The following is a 26,928-nucleotide window of genomic DNA, read 5'->3' as shown; positions in this document are numbered from 1 at the left end:
CATACACACACACATACATATACACACACACGATACACACACTTGTTTTAAAAAATGCATATCTACATCAGCAATTCCACTGTTAGGGACAACTACTTTTTAATATATACCTATATTTATTTCACAAAGATAGTATAATTTTCCTCTCCTTTACACATAATCCTACAAGTGTTATATATAATCAGTATAGTTTGGTTGACATATTTTCATCTCAATAATGCAGATTTTCATGAGCCAAATTGTCTGTTAAGTTTTTACCAAGTTTGCAATAAGTGTAATTTGATTCCAGACCTTCTCCATTTTAAAAGAGAAAGTTGTCTACAGAAAGAACTTTCAGAAGTACAAGTTCTATTTGTACAGCAAGTTTTTAATAGTGATTCCTTGAATCTGAACATTGTAATTTACAATTTCTCTTGGTTTACTGTGCGTGCTTCCTTCCTTAATTTCATTTCCAGTTTTTACTGCATATTAATTAAAGATTGTTTCATAGATCGATTACATTTATTTACGTAGCCACTCATTTTGCAATATCAACTCAAAGCAACTTATAACAGGATTACTCTGAGGTTTGCCAAAGACCATTTAAGAAGATTACAAATCCCCCAGAAAAAAAGTGAAAATGCAAGTTACTAAGAAACATCTCCACTAGTATTACAAAAACTGCTTAGTCATTCATTACTGTTTAGTTCTTTAAGTAACCAAAAATTATAAAACAATTTCTCCAAAGTAATTTTCTTTGAGGCATTAAAAAAAAATTTAACAAACAGATAGAAAGGATTTCAGAAACAGGGGACATACATTTTTAATACTCTATTCATCAATGAAACATTATGATTATGATTATGACTTATTAGATTTATATGCCACCCTTCTCCGAAGACTCGGGGCGGCATGCTGGCTGCCGCAGTTAAATCAACTCCTGCCCTCTATTTTATTTTATTATTTTCTCTTCCTGCCTAATCCATTTGTCAGAGCTTCTCTAAAGTTAACAGAGTTGCCTCAATAAAATATATTTTCTCTTGACAGCTAGTTTAGTCTAGTGGTTAAAATATTGCATTAGGAGGAGGAATTTGGATTCTACTTCTGTCTTAAGCTTGGGAGAAGCTTGGAAGTTAAGTGGGTGACCTTGTGCTAGACACTCTTCATTTCAGCCCTAAGAAGAAGGCAAAGGCAAACTACTTCTGAAACATATAGCAAAAAAACCTGCAGGAACTTTTTCATTAAGTCAAGATTGACACAAAGCCCCCCCCCCAAAAAAAATCATCTACGTCATACTAAATAAATTGAATGTACTATTTATTTTCCAAATAGCTTTATCAATTCTTAAAGTCCATTTTATAAGCTACTTGAAACGATTTAACTATTGGCTTTTCATATAATGATTCTTTCATTATTGTGAGCATGAGATTACGAAGAACCCAGGCTGAGATTAAAGTCCTAAGAGGTTGTTGTGATGCTTGATAGGCATAACACATCCAAATTCCCACCTTGAAGATAAAAAAAACTCTCAAGATCAATGAATTTGCTCCTGCTGTATACTGCAAAGCCAAAAAGAGTTCAGAGGGTTTGCTTCTTCCAATTTAAACAGCAGCCCACTGACATTTTTCAAGCAGAAGCTTAGTATCTATATTTTTCTTGGTTTCACCAATTTTTTCTGTTAAAATGTACTATAGCAGCAAAGTGGCAAAAGGCAATGATGGGTTCTAAATCCCATCGCTATCGGTTCATACACTCATGCTTGACGCTTCTATGCATGAGCGTATTGGGTGGGTGGGCGGAGCCTTCTGCTGCCACCGCTCCTGGTTCATAGAACCGTACCCTACCACTAGCAACCCATTACTGATCAGTTGGTCAACAAACATCAGACTCTAGTACTGCTTGTACATCTAGGTACAGACCAGCCACAACAGTACGTATATAATTAATTTCAAAAAAGAAAGAAAGAAGCATATAAAAAATTGATTTCTAAATGAAAAAAAGGAAATAAACAAAGTTACTGACAGTCAAAACTTGTATTAAAGACTACACTGACAGAACTGGTCTGGTTACTATTAGCAATGCTATGCACTTTAGTTCATAATGTCTCATCATTAAACAACTTTGAAAAAAAGAATTGAAAGATTCAAAGATACACAATTATATTTCATATTAAATATGAATAGAAATTCACAATTAGTAAAGTCTTGTTTACAGACACATATCCTTGTTAATCATCAATCAATAAACCTAGCGAGAGTTTTTTGTTTCTTCAAGAGGTAAAGTAAATCATTTTAAGTGAGGTTTATTATCTTGGGAAAACAACTAACTTAAATAAATGCTTCAGGGAGGAAGACAAGAAATTGTGAAAGAAAAGTAAAACACTGAAGTGCTTTAGATGTGACTGAAACAAAACATGTTATTCTGAGACAAATATTTTTGTACTTGATGATTAGTTAATAGTACTGCATGATTAAAAAAAACAACCTCTTTTTATGAAAAATGGTACTCTCCACTGTTTCTGGGAGGGGCGCATATATCTGTGATGTGTTTTTAAGGAAGAAACTTAAGCATATTTTAATCACTAACAATATATGTTGTAGCAATTAGGATCACATGATTAAATGAGTGATTCATACTAGAGTAACAAACATGAGGTACCCAAACAGAGCCGTGTAAAGCATTTCAAAAGGGTATACCATGAAGCATGTTAGCAAAACACCCCTCTTTGATGTATTGAAACAGTGGCATATGTTAGGAGGCTCAGCACAACTTCTTTCCCCAATGGAAGCATTGTTTTTGGATGCGCATATATGCAAAGACAATAGAAGAAAGCTTTTACAGCAGCTGCCTGAGCCTCCCAAAGAAACAGCTGTTCTAATGCTTCAAAAAGAGGGGTACATTCACACCAATGCACTTTCTGAAGCATCTATTAAAATGTTTTGCACAGCTCAAATTGCAAAACTGTAATATAGTCACTTCCATCATCAATGCAACGGATTTTATTAATTGTTGGCAGATACAGTAAAAGAAAAGAAGTTAGTATAGATGTAACATTACAAAGTTGTACAACTTCATTTTAAATGGCCTTCTATAGCCTAAGTCCTAAGTTAATATAATTTTATTATTAGATTTGTTCCATTGTTATACTGTTTTTATTATTGTTGTGAGCCGCCCCGAGTCTTTGGAGAGGGGTGGCATACAAATCTAATAAATTGAATTGAATTGAATTAAAGTCCTCCTCTCCCACTTTAAAAGTGAAAAATACAATGTTGAGAATATCCCAAACATTTTCACCAATGTTGATAATTTTGTGAGTTAAAAGTGCCAGAACTCAAAGGAAGGCTGAGCTAAAACTATACTATACTGTACTTCAGGGAAAAAAAGTGTTGTCATTTTGTAAATGTTGGTTACTAATAATCTGATACCAACAGTGTATATGCATATGGTAATACAGAATAGACAACGGTATCTGAATACGTTCCTGAAAAAACTAAACAGAAGCTTGGATAAATTAAAAGCTTCAGGTTATTGGAAAGTGAACACAAGAACAAGGGGACACAATCTGAAGTTAGTTGGGGGAAAGATCAAAAGCAGCATGAGAAAATATTATTTTACTGAAAGAGTAGTAGATCCTTGGAACAAACTTCCACCAGACGTGGTTGGTAAATCCACAGTAACTGAATTTAAACATGCCTGGGATAAACATATATCCATTGTAAGATAAAATACAGGAAATAGTATAAGGGTAGACTAGATGGATCATGAGGTCTTTTTCTGCCGTCAGTCTTCTATGTTTCTATGTTATTACTGTATAATATTAAAAATGTATATCTGGATTGCATTATTACTAGCATGTCAATGATATAAAGGCGCAGACAAATTGGAAAAAGTTAGATCAATTCATTTCCCAACAAGGTAACTGCACCTACAAAGTAAAGTAAACAAATAAGTTGCTATGAAGCACAGCGTATGTAGCTCACTCAAGGCAGCTTTTGCACACATGGTGCTCCAGATGTATATCTGTTCAAGTTAGCCCAAGGCAACTATTTTGATCAATTCTAATGAGATAAAATGCTGCAGGGAAAATTTGCAGAAATGTGTTTACGTCAGACTTTAATTAAACTGTTGTTTGCTTCCCAAGAACCTTAAGAGACACTAATGAGACATGAATTTCAGCAATTTCCTCATCAAAAGGCAAGACCCTCTGCCTCCCTATGAGCAGACTGCCCTCCGAGGAACTCTCTTGATAAATGTCACGTGGTACACCAATCATGAAGCCACCTGCTAAACAGAACCCAAGTCAACATATAAGTGAAGCAAAGCTTAAAGATCCACTTGCCCGCACTGGACACCTGCTTAGCTTTCACAGACAGCAACACAACATGTTCATTTTCCTATGAAGTTTTAGGGAAATCACAATGGGACATCAATCAGCACAGATGCAGAATGTTTTTGAATCTACTTCACCAGCTTAAATCGCAAATCCATTTCCATTTAATCACATCTCCATACTTGGTTTGAGCATTGCAAGCAATTCATTGAGAGTCAAAGAATCATAAACAGAAGGTATCAGAAATAGTCCCATTTGCACAAGGATGCAAAGTCAGGACGTTACACTGTGCCAAAAATAGAGAAAAGACTAAGATCCAAACTGACCCTGAATATTTCTTTTTCATATAGATGGCTTTAAAATATCACCATGGAAAGAAAAAAAAAGTTGACCACTGCCCACAGTTCACAGAGATCTATTACCATTCAATGTGGCCCTCAGGAAACATGGACCTTAGTTCTATCCCTCATTCTGCTTTTTGTAATTAAGGTCTCTTTTCTAGTAGTCTATAAGCAGTGGTGGGCTTCTAGCCAAAATGCTAAATTGGGCTTGTTGCAGCGGCTCGTGTGTGCTTGTGGAGCCAGCGCAATTTTGTTTCTGCACCAGTGGAGATAGCAAAATCATGCACGGAGCCACAGGTGCATCTGTATTTTGGCATGCACAAACCAAAAACAAATAGCTGAAACACAGGCGCACCTGCAGCTCCATGCGCAATTTTGCTACCTCCACAGGTGCAGAAGCAAAATTGCACTGGCCCCGCAAGCACTCACGAGCCACGGCGGTGAGCCCAATTTAGCATTCCAGCTAGAAGCCCACTGCTATCTATAAGACTAAAAGTGAAGGTAAGAATAAATGTATTTTCTAAATGCCTTCCCACTCTATATGTGGCTTACTAGAACCTCGCTGCTCTACCAAAATGAAATCAACTTATGAAATCCTAGTAAATGATATTCGGTTTTTACACTTCATAACTATTTTGGATTATGACATCTAGAAAATGTCTTTAGAACTTTTAAATAACTGAGGCTGAACTTTAAAACTAAAATTAAACAATCTTGGTTGTGTTGATGAAATTTAACTCCAAAATCCAAAAGTGTTTGCTACTGGAAAATACTGTATGTCAGTGTATTAAGAATTGGTGTGTATGTGTGTTGAAGAATTTTGCATACAAATTACCTCTTTAAGAATGGATTAAAATTCAGTTACGTGATTTAAGATCAGTGAAATCACTGAAACATATTAAGGATGAGTTTATATTATTGAGATTTGCATATCTATTTGTATTTTGGATTGTGGCTACAATGTTTATACGGCAACTATCTCATTAATAATTCTTTAATCTAAAAACCATCAATTTACAAATACAGTGGTACCTCGAGATACGAGTTTAATTCGTTCCGGACCTGGGCTCTTAAGTCGAGCAGCTCTTATCTCGAACGACTTTTCCCCATAGGAATTAATGTAAATAATTTTAATTGGTTCCAGCCCTCAAAAAACTCACAAAGTTAGTCTAAATTATGCAGAAAGACATGTTTTTAATGAAGAAATGTACATGTACATATAAATGAATAATGAAGTTTCTTTCACTTAACTTGTAAACTTTCTTAAACTTTTAAATTTACATATGTTCAACTTCTCTGCCACCCAATCCTGTAGGACAGAGGTCCCCAACCCTTTTTGCACCAGGGACCGGCTTTAAGCGATCAAGAGAGGAATGGGTGAATGAATGGACGGAGGGTGGGAAGGAAGGAAGGAAAGAGGGAAGGGACAGGAACAGAGGAAGGAAGCAAGGAAACTTATGAAAGGGGAGAGTAAGAGAGGAATGAGTGAATGGAGGGAGGGAGGGAAGAAGGTGGGAAGGAGAAAGAAAAGAAGAAATAGAGGAAGGGAAGGTAAAAGAGAGAAAGAAAAAGAGCAAGCAAGCAAGCAAGCAAGCAAGCAAGCAAGCAAGCAAGCAAGCAAGCAAGCAAGCAAGAAAGAAAGAAAGAAAGAAAGAAAGAAAGAAAGAAAGAAAGAAAGAAAGAAAGGGGGAAGGGACAGGAACAGAGGAAGAAAGCAAGGAAACTTATGAAAGGGGAGAGTAAGAGAGGAATGAGTGAAGGGAGGGAGGGAGGGAAGAAGGTGGGAAGGAGAAAGAAAAGTAGAAATAGAGGAAGGGAAGGTAAAAGAGAGAAAGAAAAAGAGCAAGAAAGAAAGCTGCAAGCACCCCCCCGAGCCCCCCAGGCCGGCTGCAACCTTTTAAAACACGCGCGCTGCTTCGCAGCTGTCTCCTGAAGCCGAACGCGGAAGTTAGCGTTTGGCTTCAGGAGACAGCTCCTTGGCGCTTGTATCTCGAATTTGGGCTTGTAAGTAGAACAAAAATATCTCTCCCCTCCCAGCTCTTATCTCGAGTTGCTCTTAAGTAGAGCAGCTCTTATGTCGGGGTTCCACTGTATAGAGAAAATAGCAGATTCAATAAAAACACAGCCAAGATAAACTCAGTCCACAACTTTAAAAGTTGTAGTTCCTTCTCCTTAAAGAACATGGGTAAAAAAATCCCCAGTAATTCAATGTGAATGCAATTATATTACCAAGATGGACTAATACATGAAATTCCATTATATGCAAATAAATTTTGTATTTATATAATTCGTACCCCAAATTTTGTTCAAGGAGTTCAGGATAGCATGTTTTCCTTTCCCATACTTTTATCCTTCCCAAAACGCTTTGAGATAGATTAATCTGAAAGATGGTGGCCTAATAGCCCAATATTATTCAGTGACTCTCTTAACCAAGTTGAGATTTGATATCAGAGCTCTCACATTCTCAATATGATATTCTAACTACATATCATCATTATTTATATTCCCAGCACTTGCCTACTAGCAATACCATTTGGTAAACTGTCCTTGAATGATAAGAAACAGCATATTGTTTGTTTAATAGTAATTCTGTATTTGTGGAAATACAAATACAAAAAAGACAACTTCCATAATTAGGCCACAAACTGAGAGGCTGTATCACATGGATCGTAAATGCAAAAATAAATTAGCAGTTAAATCCTTCATGTTAATCAGGTATGATTTGGCAAAACCAAAATACTGCCTTTTTAAAAAAGTTTTCTCAATCTGTCGCCGTAGTAATATTTAATTTTTATCTTATCTCACTGACTTTGTTTTTAAAAGGGGATATTGAAAACTGGACATCTATTTGAATTAGGGTTTTAGTGCACAATGGAATAGTAATATTATGTCCTGTGATTTAAAAAGTAAGCTTCGTCCGATTTTTTTTCTTCTAAACTATCAAGAACACTTTGAACTTTGTTCTTGTTTCTGTCTTCTAGCCCAGTGTCTCTTAAAGTGTGAGGAAGTTCTATCAGAATCTCTAAAATAATGGAGAGGCTGCCCAAATGGAAAAGATACACATACATACATACACACATTAAATGAATTACTGTACACTAATAATTTTTCCACCACACCTTTCAATACCATCTTAATATTTCTGTGAATCAAACAGCTTAATCTGAAATTTCAATCATACAGATTTTAGTAGTCCTGGTTTCTGACTTGTAATTCACTAAACCTGTCCCCATCTTGAATTTTACTCAACCAAAACGATTGGGAATATGGCATTGATTTAGTGAAATTGTATAATTTATTGCACAAAAATCTCACTGAAACTCTTTATATTACAGTTCAAACCTCTGTCAAAGATGATTATCAGATAAACAAATCCACATCAGCTTTCCACTGAAATATATTTTCTAACAGGAAGTTAGAAACAATTCTTATTTTTGGAATATTAATATATTAGGAGGATAATAAATAACCAGTTTTGGAGAAAAAAGGTTGCCTCTACATATATTTTAAATAAAAACACGAAAATTGACGTATAAGGTATGTATACATTTATTTATTATGAAATATTATATATTTACAGCAGGACAAATGATTTGCTAGCAGAATATAGATATATACTTCTTTTCAGATAATATTTTGGTCATGCTTTTTGAAAGAAACGAACGTAGAGTAACATAGTTAAATAGTATTCAATAAAATAATCCCAGGTGGAGGGTATCTTTCCATGACATAACTCAACCCTCAGTAGGTGTAGTAGGAATTACTTTTGACTTTTGTTCTGTGTAGGAAAGCAAATGGCCCAGCTGATCAGTTACATTTTTAAGTTCCTGAACAGCACTACTCATCTCCTCTTTTAATTCCCTTAGCTCAGAAATTAATATATCCATTTTAGAGTACCCATGTGAAGGTGTTATGAGAAAAGATCCATCAGGAGAGGGCCCTGTAATTAAAGGAATTCCAGAAAAAGCAAGTCCAGAAGATGGGGATATAGTAAAAGATGGCAAAGGTCCAGAAGAATATCCAGGAGAGGATACTTGTTCCTCATTGCAAGGAGGCCCAGCAGAGGGTAGGTGAAGAACAGGAGAAGAGGATCCAAGAGCTTCTGTTTTAATGGTAAGCTGTGGTTGTAATGATTTGTTGCTGTTGAATGCAGGAGAATCATAGGAAACTGAACATGATGAAGAAACTGTAAAATTAAAATTTATTTAATTGTACACACTAATGTACAATTCCAAACAAATCTCTCACAGTATTAAAATGCTTTTAGGATATGCAATGTTAAAATATTATAGTTATAGTACATGACGTAAAGAGTCCCTTGGGAGTTGGGCAGCATATAAATTTAATTAATAAATAAAGCATCCCATCATTCTTTTCTACTCTGGATCAAATATTTTTTCTAACAAAAAATATTAAAAGTATAAACCACTGATAGAATATGCAAGACAAAGGCTTGCCGTTTCCCTAGAGACAGATTAAATATAATTTTCATTTTTTTAAAAAACGAAAGCTCTTATTTTAAAAATCAGACAATTCTTTTCCTAGAACCCCTGCCTAGCAATCCATACAGCTGTTTCGTGTTTTACATTTTAATTTTTGAAGAAGTATACTTTATAAATAGTATTGTTTGTACAGAATGCTTGGTGGTTTCTGTAATCGTATAAATTAACATGAATTGAAATTTTATTATTATATGAATCTGAACAAGGATTAAAAATCATTTATAATTTTGAGGGCTAAGATGAAGTATGTCATCCATTCTTTTTCATTATCACTCCACAGCTCTGGGTAATGTTAAATAATAACTGAATAGACCATGGGCTGTGATCCACATAAGATTATGAATACTAGATACATAGTCCTAAAATATAAAATTACATGCTAAATCTGTGGCTTCCTATATTTAGGTCTTTATTTAGAGAGAAAAGAATTAACTGCTCTAAGCAAAGTAGAATGAAGTAGCTACATTTTCACAAATGACAAGTGATTTTAATTCACAAGCCACAAAAACCTTTGACGCTATTATAGGTTGTCCTGATAGTCTACTGGACTACTAATCTCTATTATTTCAGAATTATATCATTGCTGTAAGATTCTCAATCTTACAGTAAATTCTTATCTTTCCCCCCCCAGGTCTAAAACTATCAGGAATATGTACAATCTCTAGCAATTAAAACCAACTGGGGGGAAAAAAAACCAGAGTAGTTTTTGAACAATTCAGATACAAGTATATACCAAGAATGTGACTTAATCTTATGCCATTGCACAATTTTAAAGTTTCCAAATTAGCTAACTCGGGAAGCAAATAAATGATGAATATAACACTGTCTTTTTCAATAAAATGTGCCTAAGAGAAATAAACAAGCAGGAAATACCACAAAATGTTGCAGGACAAAGTGCTGAGATTTTGAAGAAACTCTTTTCCCCTCAATAATCATTCAAATTTCAACCGTCAACAAATATGCTCAGTGTTTATTATAATGTTCTGGAATCTTCAATTTAATTTTGTTTGTCTCTAACCTTGTTTTTCACATAATTTAACAAACCTTCAAGCTCTCAAATGTGGTGGTATTTTTCTTGCACATAAATGGTGCTGTTTTGACTATTTTAGACTGAAATTCAGAATCTGTTATTTCGGATAACCGTCACTTTTTCAGAGCTGAAACTCTTAATATAAAATGTTTAAAATGCACACAATTCCCACTTTTCTTAATAAAACTATAATCTTTTGTTGTTTAAAAGTAACTACTTACCAATAAGTGTGGTTCTGCAAATTCATATTTGTGGAGCAAAGATCTCAGGTGCAGCTGAATTTCAGGAACCTTTTAGAAAAGCTGTGTCTCTCGTTATTGCATAACCATACTTTTATGGCACTCCATGAAGAGAACTGAGAATTAATAAATAACTCATCTTCTCCCCTTAGCCTCAGAAACTTAGGAAAGCAGTAATTTAGTTAACAGTCTTCTTTCTCCTTTATGATGACATCAAATTCTGTTACATGGACACCTTTTACAAGACACCTTTCTTCCTCCCTTATATCTGAGATTAGAGAAAAGCAAACCAAAGCCTCCAGAATGTTCAATAGCCCAAACTTAGAAGCTGGAAAGATATATAACTAGTTAATGAGATATCTTGAAGATACCATGATTCTAGGACAAATTGCATCAGGCCTTACCAACTCACACTATCAAAGTCATATTTGTGCTGAAATTCCCGCAAAATGAAACCTAAATCATATCCAATGATTGCAAAAGCATTTTTGCCTTTTAATTTCAAAAGATCAGAAAAAAATTCAATAACAGAATAGTTACTCAGATAAATTGTGCTTTCTGGAGCAAGTGGTTTTCATTTTAGAAAAGCTAGAAAGACGTGTGTCAATGTATTTTGGATACTATTCTGGCAAACTAATGACAATGAAGGCTGTACAGTGGTACCTCTACTTAAGAACTTAATTCTTAAGGTTCTTAAGTTGAAAAGTTAAGACCAGGTTCTTAAGTTGAAAAGTTTGTAGAAGCAATTTTTCCCATAGAAATCAATGTAAAAGGAAATAATGTGTGCAAACCCAACTAGGAAAGAAAGAAAAGCTTGGAATTTGGGTGGGAGGAAGAGGAAGAAGAGGAGGAGGAGGACAGTCACTGACCAGAGCAAAGGAAGCATTTCTTTTCTTTAGGTGCTGGCAGAGGTTTATTCCAAGCGCCCAGAGAAAGGAAAATGCTTTGTTTGGTCTGGACTGCCAAAGCCTTCTTAGGCACCACTGAAAGGCTCCTCTGGCAGCCCACAAAAGCCCACGATGGAAGGATTAAAGGGGGAATGACAGGAAACTGTCCAGGCCTTCGTGCCACTCTCAAATTTCCTGGGAAATTTTTCCGGGCTTGGGTTCTTAAGTAGAAAATGGTTCTTAAGAAGAGGCAAAAAAATCTTGAACACCCGTTCTTATCTAGAAAAGCTCTTAAGTAGAGGCGTTTTTAAGTAGAGGTACCACTGTACTTGTTTTTGAAAAACGTCAATTGATCTAAGAAAGGTAAAAAAATAACTTAAACTGAATACAGACACAAAAAAGGTATAAATTCAATGACCATGCACAAAGCATAGTGACATTATAGAAAATAAATTGAAAGCATCCCAAAAGACCTATAAAATAATATCAAATATCAATCAGAAAAAGTAAAATGTAAAAAAGACAAACTAGAATAACTAAAATTCTGAAAAAAATATCAGTTTGTATTTGAAACAATCTAAGCCTTTAATGGCCCGTTCACATTCATGAATACACTCAGACACATTTTTCTTTTAACTGAAGGTTACCAAAGCTTAAGCACCACAGATCTCTACACTCCACAACTAGAACAATGCAGAGACCACCACAAACATTTAACCTATCAGCACAATTTTGACAATTAGACTCTGTATAAATGTCATGTCTCCTTCAGAGTAGGCTGTGTACGTATATATTTTGAACCTGTTCCCACACCTTGTATAGAAGAGATTGTACAAATGTGCAGCATTGCTTTTAAACTTGAATGCGGAAATTCCTTGCTCAATTTCTCCTTTAAATATCTGTGATGGTTCCTGGTAAAGGCAATCATTTCTACACATTGCAAGAGCTACACAAAAGTAGATAAGTTATAGCAATTTAAGCAACATTCCAGATCTCATTTCTGAACTATCTGAATTCCAAAACCTATTCATAAAAACAAGAAAAACAAATCCCAGATGACACTTTTAGAAACCAACACAACAAACCAATTATTTGAGGGATTTTCTTTATAATGAAAAAAACAAGGTTCGCAAGGTTTTTAATACCAAATTCATAACTGTATGTAGTGAAAATTTTCATTTTTCTTTATCACAAAAATTTTACATTTATATTTTGAAAAAAGACAAAAAGAGATCAAATGTTGTTTTAAGAATTCTGTTCAAAGAAGAGAAAAAGAAAAGGAAGAAGACTACAATAGAAAGGGAACAGTTATGAAAGTTAAATTGAAAACTTTATGCAGCACCATGAATCTTACAAAAATATTTTGAGTGTTGTATTTGGAAGAAATTAGGCAGAAATGTATGACCAAAATATGAAATTGGCTTAATTATGTGTATATATAAATTAGAAATCGGACAGTAAGTAGGTATAACTGTATGAGAAAAAGGAAATAAACCCCTGGAGACATAAATGTATGAGAAAAAGGAAATAAACTCCTGAAGACAGATAATTCTAACTTTTAATGTAATTTTTTAGCTATATATTTAAATATTTGGAATTTTTCACACATCAGAGGTTAAAAATTACTAATCAATAATATAATATAATATGAACAGAAATAAAGGAAGTATTATGAAAACTAAGAAATAATCATTTCCATTCACTAATTATGCTTAATTTTACTCTTCAATGTAATTGTGCATGGCTGAATAACATTAAGATATTATAAATGTAATTGTGTATTCATTTAGCTAAAATTTACTTCAGGCCTGTCATTCATAACTTTGTGTAAAGAACGATGCATGTATGCCTCTGTAAAACAGGGTACTTCTCATTTATATTTCAGATTTTATTCACACAAGGTACATATGAACAAGTAGATAAAAATAAATATTTCCATGTAAGAGTATTAAATCCATAGCAACACAGCCAGAAAAAAATGTCAAGATTAATCAGCCTCTCTTTCACAGTATACATGAAGTCCAATAATTTATTCAATCATTTTCTAATCTTTCTAGATTCTGCTAATCAATACAATGTCTCTACATTTCGCCTACTGGTAAATCAATTATTAAATACTTCTTGTGACTCATTTTAAATGAGTACTATGGCTTTGAAAAAGGGATTTGTGCATTTGAGGAATACAAAATAGAACTTTTCAATAATGGAGATGGTATTTTATTTACAAATGAATGTAATATTCTAAGGAAGTATTTTAACCTCAAACGGTCTACAATTTTCTTTCTTTCTTCCAATCTACCATATATTCATAATTTCTGAAGAAATAATGTAAATAAGAACTCTAAGATCCTGTCCTGTCTACCTATGAGTAAATCTGGTTGAATTCAATATAGCTTACTTCTGAGTAGACACGGAATGAACTGGGCACTCACCTTGATCTCTTTCATGCCATGTCCTACTACCAGCAGCTGGTGAATTTGGGGAAGGATAAAAATCTCCTGTCGGACTTGGTTCCATATTCTCATCTATGGATATAGTTTTGGGTCTCTTACTGTAAACATAATAGAAATAAGGGCTTAATAAGCAGAATTTCTATTGATATTTTAAACTACAATCCTTTTCACACCTATCAATCCTATAAACTACACTTGATAGACATATTCACATTTCCCACTGCTTTTAAAGTTATTTATACTGTACACATTTTTCTATTATTAATATATTAGTGATTGTTTTTATATTAGGCATGGAGAGCTAGGACTCCAATAAGCCTTATACAAGAACTGGCTTGTCAGTAGAAGGCTTACATATCCAGCACAGTCAAATTAATTCCATTATTGCAGTCAAAAATTAAGCTACACATGTGCTCAGACACATGCTTATGAAAATATACAGGAATAAAAATCCTGTATGTAGGCCTATTCAGAGAGTTTTAATTCAAAGTCTCTTCCCTGCCTTTGAGTCAACTAATTATAAACAAACAATGAGACACCTGTCCATGCAGATATTAACAATTCTCACTGGTTTGGGAACTACAGATTTTCTCTCAATATTTTCATTCTGGGACATAATTTCCACTGAGAATAATAATCATTTTCATTCCAAACTGTCAATTGAAATTATTTATTGAGGAATGTTGATCAATATATATCACCTTATCTTTTTGTTCCATTACAGCCCTTTATCCATCATCACAGACTATGATGCTGGACAAATACATAATTATTTTATTGAAATGCTGCAAAGCAAAATCATTTTAAAAATATTATATAACCACAGACATAATAGACTAACCTGGTTGGTGGAGAGGATAGCGATCGCTGTAAGTTAACACTTGAGTTCATATCATGATAGTATGGTTGACCTGGAAGTTCTCCAATGGGGAAGTTTACTCCAGCTCCCTGGGTTATAGGTGCTAAAGAACATAATTTAAAGTCACGCCTACTGTCTAAACAAATATATTAACATAACCCAAAATCACAGCAAATTTACTTTTGTTTAATTATTAGTTGTTCTGCAATTAAAAGACATAACTTGTACTATTTAAGGCATGGGAGAAGCCTTCCCTCCCATCTCAGTATGCAAGACCAAGTGAAAATTGGTAAGATGTCCTAAAGTCCAATAAGTCATAGGGAAATATGTTCTTTTCAATCTGCTCCTAATATTCCCCAAAGAAAGTCTTTGACTCTTGACTCTTTAAGCTATCTTTCAGTGGGCAAGTAGGGGTATGAACTGAGAGTTTAGACAGAAACAGACAGTGTCTTTCAAATATTTGCCCAAATTCTTTAGCAAATTATTTGGAGGAGGCACTAGGCCCAGGGATATCCAGAATGAGCTCAACCCAATATTTTCAGAGCAGGCTCCTTTCAGCCATCTCCCAGAGCGTCAGTTCTGGAAACCATTCCTAAATGCAGGAATGGTCTAAAACCTGGCAACTTCAAATCTCCACCACTAAATGCTCTGTCTTACACATTGGTAAAAAGAATCAGAATACTAAATATAAACTTGGAGGAATTGAACTTATTGATAACCCTCACAAGATACCTTTGAGGGAATTAATTATCTTAAAGGTTTCCCACTGTAAAACATTCCTATGAAGCTCTGCATATTCCTATTAACTGGTTCTGTATGTTCTCCAATTCTCACACATATCAAGTCACACAGTCCATAGCAGTGGTTCCCAATGCCCACGCCCACGGGAGGGGAGGCAATCTGTTTTTTAATGAGGGCAATTGGAACCTTGTTTAAACCAAGTTAATGGCCTTTTAGGCTTCCTCCGCATGAGTAGGAATTCGCTTTTTGAATAGTTAAGTGGCGGGGGAGCATCAGGATTTTAGAGATGCTGAGGTGGGGCATTGATCTATAAGTAATCATTCAAATGTTTGTTTTGTGAAATTAAAAAATACCTTTTGAAAATAAACTTTTATTTAATATTATTCTAAGTTACATGTTCTTTTTTCATGTCACTAACACATGTCTTACATTGGTTTATATATAGTTAACATACAACACTAAAGAGCCCCAAACTATCGCACATCTGTAAAGAATTGCAATGCATTTTGAATGCTTAATATTAGTATCCTGGATGTATTTACACTGAAGTAAGCCCCACCAAGTTTAACAGTACACACTGCCAGGTAATTATTTATAGAATATAAATTACTTAAAAATAAAACAAATAAATTCCAATATTGATTTCAATACCTCTTGAAGGTGAATGGATGTGATCAATCATCATAGATTAGACATATCAATCATGTTAATTTTACCAGTATTGTATGTAACATTAGCTACATTATTTCTTTACTGACCATAATTTGGATTGACAGTTCCATAGTCAAGCAGCATAGTCATTAAGTGAAATGTCATGTGACTGTGCTGATTTATGAAGTTTGTTTCAGAATAATCATTAACAAACCATTGCTGGTTGTTAAATACATCATCATGTGATAGCAACTTACTGGCTTTCCCAATGACTTTACATATCAAAAGCTGGCTACAAACGGCAATCATGTAACTATGGAGCACTGCAAACTAGAGATGGGCTCCTCCCGGTTCACACGAACTGGTAGTGACCCACTGGTGACATGACGATGACGTGACCGAACCAGTTCGGTTGTTTCCAGTCTGTGGCTGCCGACATCTTTTTTTTAAATAAAAAAAAACCACCCTTTTTTTTCCTTCTGAGCATATGCAAAAGCCGAGTTTCCAACACTGTGTTTGCGATCACCATATTGTTTTTGGCTTAAAAAAAAAAATCAGATTTTTCAGCACTGCGCATGCACGCCCACATGGCACGGGAGGAAGTTAACCGACAGCGAGGTAAGTTAAGAACCCATCCCTGACTGCAACCATCATAAATATGTGTTGGTTGCCAAGCACATGAATTATAATCATGTGACTGTGTGGCACTGCAACAGCTGCAACTTCAAGAGCTGGTCATAAATCTTCCTTTTTTGAGCTTTGTTGTAACTTCAAACGGTTGCTCTATGAGTAGTTAGTAAATAAAGATTACTTGTATTGCTAGTTATGTAACTGGGAGCACTATCATAAAGAATCAACTCTGGAAAGAATGATGTAGCAACATATAAAAATACAAATGTAATATACATCTAAAAATAAAATAAAACTTGAAAAGGAGACTTACTTCTAGACACCCGCACAAGTTCAGATACATTAAAGACTCCAGATTTTACAAAACTATCCTCAAGGTACACTGGAATGAAAAAAATAAAACAAAAACAAATTAATGATTAGTTCATTTGGAATAGCAATTACAATATTTTCTCTAAACAATCCATTCATGATTGAATACTTCATTCAAATACTATTAAAATTGTCCAAATATACATTTTATAGAACTTTCTATAATCATATGCTCAAATAAATATTTCAATTTTGTTCTAGAAGGAATTTGTAATTTTTGTATATTTTGAAAGAATTATAGTCTTCTAAATTAATACAAAATGGTTTAAATAAACTGGACAATGGAACAAAAGATATAATGTGAATGGTATATCATTCCATGATACAGACTTTCATGTGTTCAATTACAATTCAGATTGTAACATTTTTCTTGTCCTAACAAAATTCCATCGTAATTAATTGAATGAAATTGCTCAAATAGAAAAAAAAAATGTGGAGCAAATCATCACACTGTGTCCCAGGTTTCTCTTTATTTTTTTCTTTTCTCCTTACAAGTCATCTCATGAACATATGCCGAAAGATAAACCAGGAAAGAGATAACCATGGAAATAAGCTCTTTTAGCATAACATTCTTCTGTTTAAGCAACATCAAAAAGAAAGCAGAATTGTTTTTGAGTACAGGTTTTATAAACATACAAATAGCAGGAAAATGCCTGATTCTGTAGTTACTTTCAACCACTATAGTTTGGGGAACTGTAGTAGAAAATGAAAATATGCCATTAAGAAAGTAGCAGTTTACTTCTTTTAGCAGTATAAATTAATTTATAATTGTTTCTTTCCCTAAGATACCTTTCCAAGCCCGAAAAAAAGTATCTATGTAAACTCAGGATTGTTTAATCACACAGAGGCATGCTTAGCATTGATGCCTAAAACAATTTTCCTTAAAAGAGCAAATATTTAGAATAAAATTTGCTATGAAACATGCAAAAGATGTACATTACTGTTTGAAAGCTTAGAGTATAAACCTTAAATTAAAATAAAATAATACAATATCAATTAGTTGGCATTTTGTATATAATTCCAAATATTCAATTCTATAAGTTGGATTCCAAAATTGTATTTAAATAGAAATTTGACACAATTTGTTCTATTGTTGAAAGAATTTAGTGATGTAAACTAGTTAATAAACCTGCTGGGATATATATGGTACTTGACTTTCATCTTTGTCATGATAAAAGGCAGTATTTACTGCCTAGTGTGATCTGGTTTGGAGACAATAAAAGATAAGAAAGACATATTGCGCCGGAAGCAGAGTGAAAACGTGGACACAGAGCTGGATTTAAACTAGGTCATTTTTATTAATTAAATAAAACTTTATTTAATTCAAAACCAAACTAGGACCCGCAGAGGTCAACTAAGAACATTTGGGGCGGAAATGATGTAATAAACTTCCTGGGCAGCTATGGACGTAGCTCCATGCTGATCCAGGTGAAGGGGACCACGCCCTCACCTAGATCCCAGCCATGCAACGCATGTGGGAGGTCTCGCCATCCAATCGATAAAAGGCAATTGAAATGGGCAAGACCCAGAGACAACCTCTCCCCAATTGCTCAGGCCGGTTTGATGACACCATGAGCCCTTGGAGAGATTCTGCCAAAAGGAGGCCCCAAGCCAGCGCAGCACTTTATAAAGATGGACTATGTGCATACATTTTTAAAAAGCTCTCCTCCACCTTGGCTGAACCTCTGAGCATAATTTTTAATAAATCCTTCAGTACTAGCTCCCTATCCACACTATGGTCACTTGCCAAAGTCATCCCTATCTTCAAAAAAGGAGATCCAAGCAAAAAAGGAGATCCAAATTACAGACCTATCTCCTTGTGTTGTGTCACCTGCGAAGTTATGGAATCAATCATAAACCAATCCATTACACTCCACCTTGAAGCTAATAACCTACTTTCCAATAAACAATTTGGTTTCAGAAAAAAATTATCCTGTAATCTACAACTCTTACACTGTAAAAACATTTGGACCACTCAACTTGACCAAGGTAATCCAATTGATGCGATCTATATTGACTTTTGCAAAGCCTTTGACTCAGTTGTCCACGACAAACTTCTTCTGAAACTCAAATCCCACGGCATCTCTGGACTACTACACAATTGGTTAACAGCATTCCTATCTAACAGACAACAAGTGGTCAAAATAGGAAGTGCCACTTCTCTTCCTGCTCCTGTTAACAGTGGTGTCCCTCAAGGTACTGTTTTAGGACCCACACTATTCATACTATACATAAACAATCTTTGTGATTGCATCACTAGCAATTGCGTTCTCTTTGCAGATGATGTCAAACTATTTAATACCACCGACAATACTGCTACCCTTTAAAAAGACCCTTCAGAATGGTCTAAAACCTGGCAACTTCAAATCTCCACCACTAAATGCTCTGTCTTACACATTGGTAAAAAGAATCAGAATACTAAATATAAACTTGGAGGAATTGAACTTATTGATAACCCTCAATCTGTCAAAAACCTTGGAGTACTCATATCCAATGACCTAAGTCCTAGAGCCCACTGCAACAACATTGCCAAAAAGGCTTTAAGAGTTGTTAACCTAATCCTTCGCAGCTTCTCTGGTAATTTTGAACTGCTAACAAGAGCTTACAAAACATTTGTCAGACCAATCCTAGAATACAGCTCGCCTGTATGGAACCCACATTGCATATCTGACATCAACACAATTGAGAGAGTCCAGAAATATTTCACAAGAAGAGTCCTTCATTCCTCTTCTCACAACAAAATACCTTATTCCGCCAGACTCGAAATTCTTGGTTTAGACAACTTACAACTCCGTCGTCTCCGTTCCGACTTAATTATAGTTCATAAAATCATATACCAAAATGTCCTACCTGTTAATGAGTACTTCACCTTCAACCGCAACAACACACGAGCACGAAATCGATTTAAACTAAATGTCAACTGCTCTAAACCTGACTGCAAAAAATACGACTTCAGCAGCAGAGTAATCAACGCCTGGAATGCACTACCTGATTCTGTGGTTTCTATTCCTAACCCCAAAACCTTTAACCTTAGATTATCTACAATTGACCTCTCCCCCTTTCTAAGAGGTCTGTAAGGGGCGTGCATAAGCACAGCATTGTGCCTACCGTCCCTGTCCTATTGTCTTATTTTGTTACTTTTTATCATTACTTATCTAATGTTTAATTTGTACAAATTATCACCCTATAATTGTTTGATAGATAAATAAATAAATAAATAAATAAATAAATAAATAAATAAATAAATAAATAAATAAATAAGGCTGGCAAGGCCACGCCCCCAGCAGCAGCCGGCGCCAGTGTCAGGCCTTGCCGGGATCTTGCGAAATATCGCGAGATCCTGGCCTCCCAAAATGGTGGCTACGTCAGGGACCACATTTCCCCGGCACCGCCGCAAATCCAGCCGGCGGTAAATCACCAGCAAGGCATTCTTCTAATAGAAGATAATGATTTTGCTAAAATATCTACATGAAAAACCTACGCACATTACTTCAAATGGTCATATATTTCAGCATTTAAATCTATAATACAGGGTAACTGACTAAAGCCTTGTTTTATTCTAGAGATGGTGTCATCAGAAATAATCTAAATGCTAATTATTGCCATTTCTAACCTAAAAATCTACCAGAATCCTCCTGGGAAAAAATATGAACAATATAATTTATTATAATCAGAGGATCATTCAAACAAGATGCCTCTGTATCTGTACAGCAAAGAACTACAAGAGGTTAATTGTATTCTTCTTTTTTTTAGGTGGTGTGAAAACCCCTACTTTAATACTACAATTATAAGACTGGTGTCACTGTGAATACTGGGCAAAGACCCAAGTCCTGTGTGCGCCCATCTTTAAGAAGACAGGTTTGGAGCAAGTTGTCATAACATACCCTGTGAATAGAAATACCTGATGGCCATACTTGCATTAAAAAAAGGCAAACCAATGGTTAGAAAACTGATTTTCCATCTGATTATGTACCAAATTATAACTCCAAAACCTGAATACGAAATACACATTCTGCAACTAAAAAAGAAAATACATGTCAATGCAGTAGCTTGTGTAATGAATGTTTATCAGTAAAATACCTACTTTTCATTGTCTAGTATTTGTAAAGCTTTGGTTAGTATATTCAATTTTCATTTCAACTATATAAATAAAAATATGTATGTTACTTCTTTGATTTCCTCTAAATATTTAAAGGTATTTAAATAATCAATGGTTTGCCATATACTTCTGCTGAAAAAATACTGATGCAATCATAGAACTGCTATTATATGGAGGTAAATGCTAATTCTGTTTTTCTAAATCCTCCCACAAAATAGGATTATAACCCTGAAATTACATAGGAACAAGGGAAAGAGATGCTGAAGGAAGATTCAGATATTGTAGAAAAACCCTAAAATTTAGGATTTGCCTGTGAGATTGCTGAATGTGATATTGCTGAATTCTTTGCAAAATCATGGCACATCATTTACGCTAGGTCCAAAGCAAACAACAAAAAGTCAAGAACTGTGACAATAATTTTAAGAAGATGCAGGAGAGATCCTAAAATTATTGGTTAGAATCAATTTAATCTTCAGTCTGAAAAAATGGACTTAATATTGATTGAAAATTTGGTTAAATAAAAATAACTAACTTACAGAAGATCAAACCTTGCTGAAATAAGCATGGATTCTGCAAAAGTAACACTGGCTTTAACAATCTTTTGGAGTATTTTTAAAATGTCAAGAGATATGGGAATGGATCCTATCAATATGCATGTTGATTTTACAAAAACCCTTTTAAAACATTTTTCATAAAACGTTCTTGATTATACTTATTAGTGCTGCAACACTAATAAATAAACAACAGACATAGTAGTTGAAAAGCCTGAGAAAACTGCAACAACTGTATTTTGGAAAAAGCTTTGGGTAAATGAGAAGGACTACAACAAAAATGTTGGGTGGATAAGACTTTTAGAAAAAATTCTCACAGAACAAAATGGAACAGATGGAAATAACAACTGAAATGATCAGCAAATAAGTGAGAAAAGTAAAAAACTGGACATCACCTGACAGTGATCAACTGCATGGATTTTGGCTCAAATATCTGACCAGTGTGCATGAAAAAATGTCCCAACAATTCAATGAGTTGCTGCAAAAATGAAATATCAGTGAATACTTGACTACTGGAGAACATATCTGATACAAAAAGATCCCTCAAAAGGAGAAGCACCAGGAAACTATAGGCCAATAACGTGTCTACCTACTATGTTTAAACTATTGACTCGCATTATAGCTGGCAGAATTCAAGATCATTCATTCATCCATTCATCCATTCTTCATCCATTCATTCATTCATCCATTCATTCGACTTCTATGCCGCTTTTTGAAGTGACTCAGGCAACACACGAAATATCAGGGGCACAAAAGATCAGCTTTAATTGACAAAATGATTCTGGAGAACTGCAAAAGCCAAAAAACTAATCTTCACACAACATGAATTGACTATAAAAAGGTTTTGATTCACTCCCACACAGTTGGATCATCAAGTGTCTAGACCCCATTGGAATTTGAAAAAATGTTGACACTTTCCTTGAAAACATGATGAAGCACTGAAAAACTGAACTGTTTGTTGGAAATGAAAACTATTGATTTGACAACATCAAAAAAGAAATTTTCCAAGGAGACTCATTGTCACCATTGCTTTCCATTATTGCCATGAGCCCATTGTTAATAATCTTACAAAAAACAAACCTTGGCTATCAAACATCCAAGAAATCTAATAAAATTTCACGTCTGCTATACATGGATGACCTGAAGCTGTATGGAAAAACTGAAATTGAAATCCATTCTCTGACCAACACTGTCCAAACCTTTAGCACTGATATCAGCATAGAGTTTGTTTTGGACAAATGTGCAACAGTAGCACTGAAGAAGGGTAAAATCACTGAAAGCGTGGTGATAAATATGCCTAATGTACAAGCCATAAAATGTCATCAGCCATAGGACTATAAATACCTGGGCATACTGCAACTGAACAACATCAAATATGAGCATGTGAAAAACGTGGTCAGCAAAGAATACACACAAAGAGTCAGAAAAATTCTGAAAAGCAAGCTCAATGGAGGCCCTCTGGAATCAGCTCCCCCCGGAGATTCGCATTGCCCCCACCCTCCTCGCCTTCCGTAAAAGCTTAAAGACCTATTTATACCGCCAGGCTTGGGGCCATTAGACCTTAGCCCCCGGCCGACGAGTGTAGTATGTTTTGCTGTGTGAATGATAATAAATGTTTTTAAAACTTATTAGTGTTTTTTTAAAGTTTTTTAGTTATATTAATTGGATTTTTTAGATATGTATATGATATGTTGTTTTTGATATGCTGTGAGTCCTTGGAGAGGGGCGGCATACAAATCCAACCAACCAACCAACCAACCAACACATACATACATACATACATACATACATACATACATACATACATACCATCAATGCCATAAACCTATGGGCTATACCTATCATAAATACACTGCTGGCATAATAAACTGGACACAGGCTGAACCGGACAATTTGGACATAAAAACAAGGAAACTCATGATCAATCACTATTCACTTCACCCTTGTAGTGATGTCAACCGACTATATCTGCCCAGGAAATCTGGTGGCAGAGGACTTTTACAAATAAAACAAACAGTAGAAGAAGAAAAACATGCATTGGCAGAATACGTCAAAGAAAGTGAAGAACCTGCATTGATTGAAGTAAACAACTGGAAGCTTCTGAAAGCATAGCAAACAAAAAATCAGTATAGGAAAACTGCAGTGCAAACCAAAGCCAACAGCTGGTGCAATAAAGCTTTGATTGGGCAGTTAGTTCCTCGACAAGATTGAAGGAAAAGTTGATAAGGAGAAGGCCTGGTTATGGCTCACTAATAGAACACTGGAGGAGACAGAAGGTTTGATTCTTTCAGCCCAGGAGCAAGCAAACAGAACAAATGTAATCAAGGCCAGGATCGAAAAATCAGCTTATGACCCAAAATGCAGACTTTGTAAGGAAGCTGGTGAAACAATTGATCACATCCTCAGCGGCTACAAGAAAATCGCACAGATGGACTACATGGCCCAGATACTTCATTGGAACCTGTGCCGCAACTACCATCTACCAGTGGTAAAGAACTGGTGGGATCATAAACTTGAGAAAGTAGTTGTAAACAAGCATGCCAAAATACTTTGAGACTTTCAAATTCAAACTGACAAGGTTTTGGAACACAATACACCGTACCTCACGATTGTGGAAAAAGAAAAAAGTGTGGATCATTGATATCACCATACCAGGTGACAGTTAAATTGGTGGTGGGGAAATAAAAATGTAGCCGATATCAGCATCTTAATATAAAACTACAATGACTCTGGCATAAACCAGTAAAGGTGGTCCCAGTGGTAATCGGCATACTGGATGCTGTGTCAAAAGACCTCAGCCGACATTTGAAAACAATAAACATTGACAAAATCACAATCAGTCAGTTGCAAAAGGCCACCATACTTGGATCTGTGCACATTATACGAAAATACATCACACAGTCCTAGATACTTGGGAAGTATTCAACTTGTGATATTGTGATATGAAATCCAGCATATAAGTCTTGTTTGCTGAGTATTACTGTTTTTGTGAAATAATAATGAGGAGGGGGGAGGGAGTTGGAAAAGACTTTGGAGGTCTTCTAGTCCAATCCCCTGCTTTGGCAGGATACTCTACACTAGCGTTTCCCAACCGGTGTGCCGCGGCACACTAGTGTGCCGCGAGACACGGCCAGGTGTGCCGCAAAGCCTAGGGAAGCTCCAGCTGGGCGGGGCACTGCCGGTGCCGGACCCCCGGTGCCTCGGACCTGGAGCTCCCACTCGCAGCTGTCCCCCGGCTACTGCCCGATGCAGCTGTTTCCGGCGCTCTCCTGCTGGGCCCCAAAGAAGGAAGGCGGGAAAAAGGAGAGCTTCATTATTCGCGCCTCCTTTTTCCCACCTTCCTTCTTTGGGGCCCAGCAGGAAAGCGCTGGAAACAGCGGCATCTGGCAGTAGCTGGGGGACAGCTGCGAGCACCGTTCCCCGTAAGCTGCCCCCTCTCCTCCTCCGCCGCCGCCTCCTGTCTTGGGGCACGATCTGCCCCCTCTCCTCCGCCGCCGCTTCCTGCCTTGGGGCGAGCAATCCGGGAGTCCGGGACTGTGTGGCTTTGCGCCATGAAGAGAAAACAGCCGACTTTTCCCTGCTGCCCAAGCCGTTTTCTCTTCATGGCGCAAAGCCACACAGTCCCGGACTCCCGGATTGCTCGCTTCTCCGGTCAGCAAAGCCATCTGCCCAGGAAAGCGCCGCGTATTGAAAAAGTGTGATGCTTTTCCTGGCAGCCGGCTTGCTGTCTGGAGAAGCGAGCGATCCGGGAGTCCGGGACTGTGGCTTTGCGCCATGAAGAGAAAACGGCAGCAGGGAAAAGTCAGCCGGGCTAACGGGAGGCGGCGCGTGGCTGGGCGCTGGGGACATCTGGGAGGGCGAGGGGGCTGATGGCTGCTGCCTCTTAGCTGCAGAGCCAGCAGGCGGAGGCGAAGACAACGGCCGCCGGCTCTCTCCCTCCACTCTCTCTCCGGCTCTCTGTCTTTCTTTTTCTCTCTGTTGCCGGCGTGGTGAACGAGAGAGAAAGAGAGAGAGAGAGAAAAAGGAGGGGAGAGAGAATGAGAGAAAGAAAGCAAGAGAGAGGGAAAGAAAGCAAGAGAGAAAGAGAGGGGGGAAGGAGGGAGAGGGAAAGACATAGAGGGAGGGAAGGAGGGAGAGAGAAAGAGAGCAAAAAAGAGAGGAAGAAAGAGAGGAAGAAAGAAAGAAAGAGGGATGGAGAGAGAGAAAGAAGGGAAGGAAGGAAGAGAGAGAAAGAAAGAGGGAGGGAGAAATAGAGTGAAATGGAGGAAGAGATTTTTTTTTGTCCAAATTTTTCTTTAGCCCCTCCCCCTGCCCCCCCTCAGTGTTCCCCAGAATTTTGAAAATATGAATAATGTGCCGCGGCTCAAAAAAGGTTGGGAAACACTGCTCTACACTACTTTAGAAAAATGGTTATCCAACATCTTCTTTAAAAATTCCAGTGTTGGAACATGTTCAGTGTGTATAAAATAATGCTCATAAGGGGAACAAGGATAAAGAAAATATTTTGCCCTTTTCTCAAAGTATTAGGATCTAGAATTATATAATGAGATTAGTTAGTTTTAGGGCAGACTTATGAAACTACATTTTAACACAATGGAACATTAATGAAAATTCACTACTGTGAGACATGGGGAAGACCATTAGTTTTGATGGTTTTTAAAAGGAGGTTGAACAATATAAGAAATGCAAGTCTGAAACTTCAATGTTAGTTACAGGATGGTGGAATCATGCCTTCAGTTATCATTCAAACAATAATAATAATAAAAAAATTATCTTCTCGTGCTCATGCGGACCCCAACAGTAGCTGGTTGGCCATTGTTAAAAACAAATGCTGGAGTAAGATGTGTTTTGGCTAGATCAGGCTAGACTTTTCTTACATTATTACAGAAAGGTATATATTAATATATTGTATGAAATGCATTAATTTTACAAAAAGTGATGACACTACCATTGATGGTTATGGTTTATCATAAAATGGCCTAGAACCAATTTTGTCTTCAAACATAGAGCCCCGATGAATGAAATCTTCCTGCAGAAAATCTTTTGTGGTTTTCCAACTTGTTGCTGTCTGGATTTTCCCCCCAAGTTTGAAAAACACCTGGCAAAATGTATAATATAGTAACTCATAGTATAGGACCCCTTTATCCATCCACTTGTAAACTTAACCTCTATACCTGATACAAAGTGGAATCCTAAATATAAGGCAGATCTACTATTCATAAATTATGTTCAGTATATCTTGTGTCCCTACCTGACTTGAAAAG

The 26,928-nt window shown here is 36.1% G+C and overlaps 1 protein-coding gene across 13 annotated transcripts in view; it reads right to left on the bottom strand.

Moving 5' to 3' along the window:
- Nucleotides 1-26,928, bottom strand: part of NFIB (nuclear factor I B) — a 255,588-nt gene that overhangs the window by 57,648 nt on the left and 171,012 nt on the right. For 12 of the 13 annotated variants that reach the window (XM_070742552.1, XM_070742557.1, XM_070742563.1 and 9 more), the window contains exons 4-6: nucleotides 16,956-17,024; nucleotides 14,603-14,723; nucleotides 13,741-13,859 (exon numbers count right to left, since the gene is read on the bottom strand). In XM_070742552.1, the coding sequence (XP_070598653.1) occupies nucleotides 13,741-13,859; nucleotides 14,603-14,723; nucleotides 16,956-17,024 (309 nt within the window). Of the gene's footprint in view, nucleotides 1-8,183; nucleotides 8,837-13,740; nucleotides 13,860-14,602; nucleotides 14,724-16,955; nucleotides 17,025-26,928 lie in introns of those variants that run through there. The other variant, XM_070742558.1, reaches the window with a different exon arrangement.

The sequence above is a fragment of the Erythrolamprus reginae genome, chromosome 2 (assembly GCF_031021105.1).
Source record: "Erythrolamprus reginae isolate rEryReg1 chromosome 2, rEryReg1.hap1, whole genome shotgun sequence".
Classification (NCBI taxonomy): domain Eukaryota; kingdom Metazoa; phylum Chordata; class Lepidosauria; order Squamata; family Dipsadidae; genus Erythrolamprus; species Erythrolamprus reginae.
Note: the sequence above shows the minus strand (reverse complement) of the source record. Positions and strands in the feature narration are given on the sequence as shown.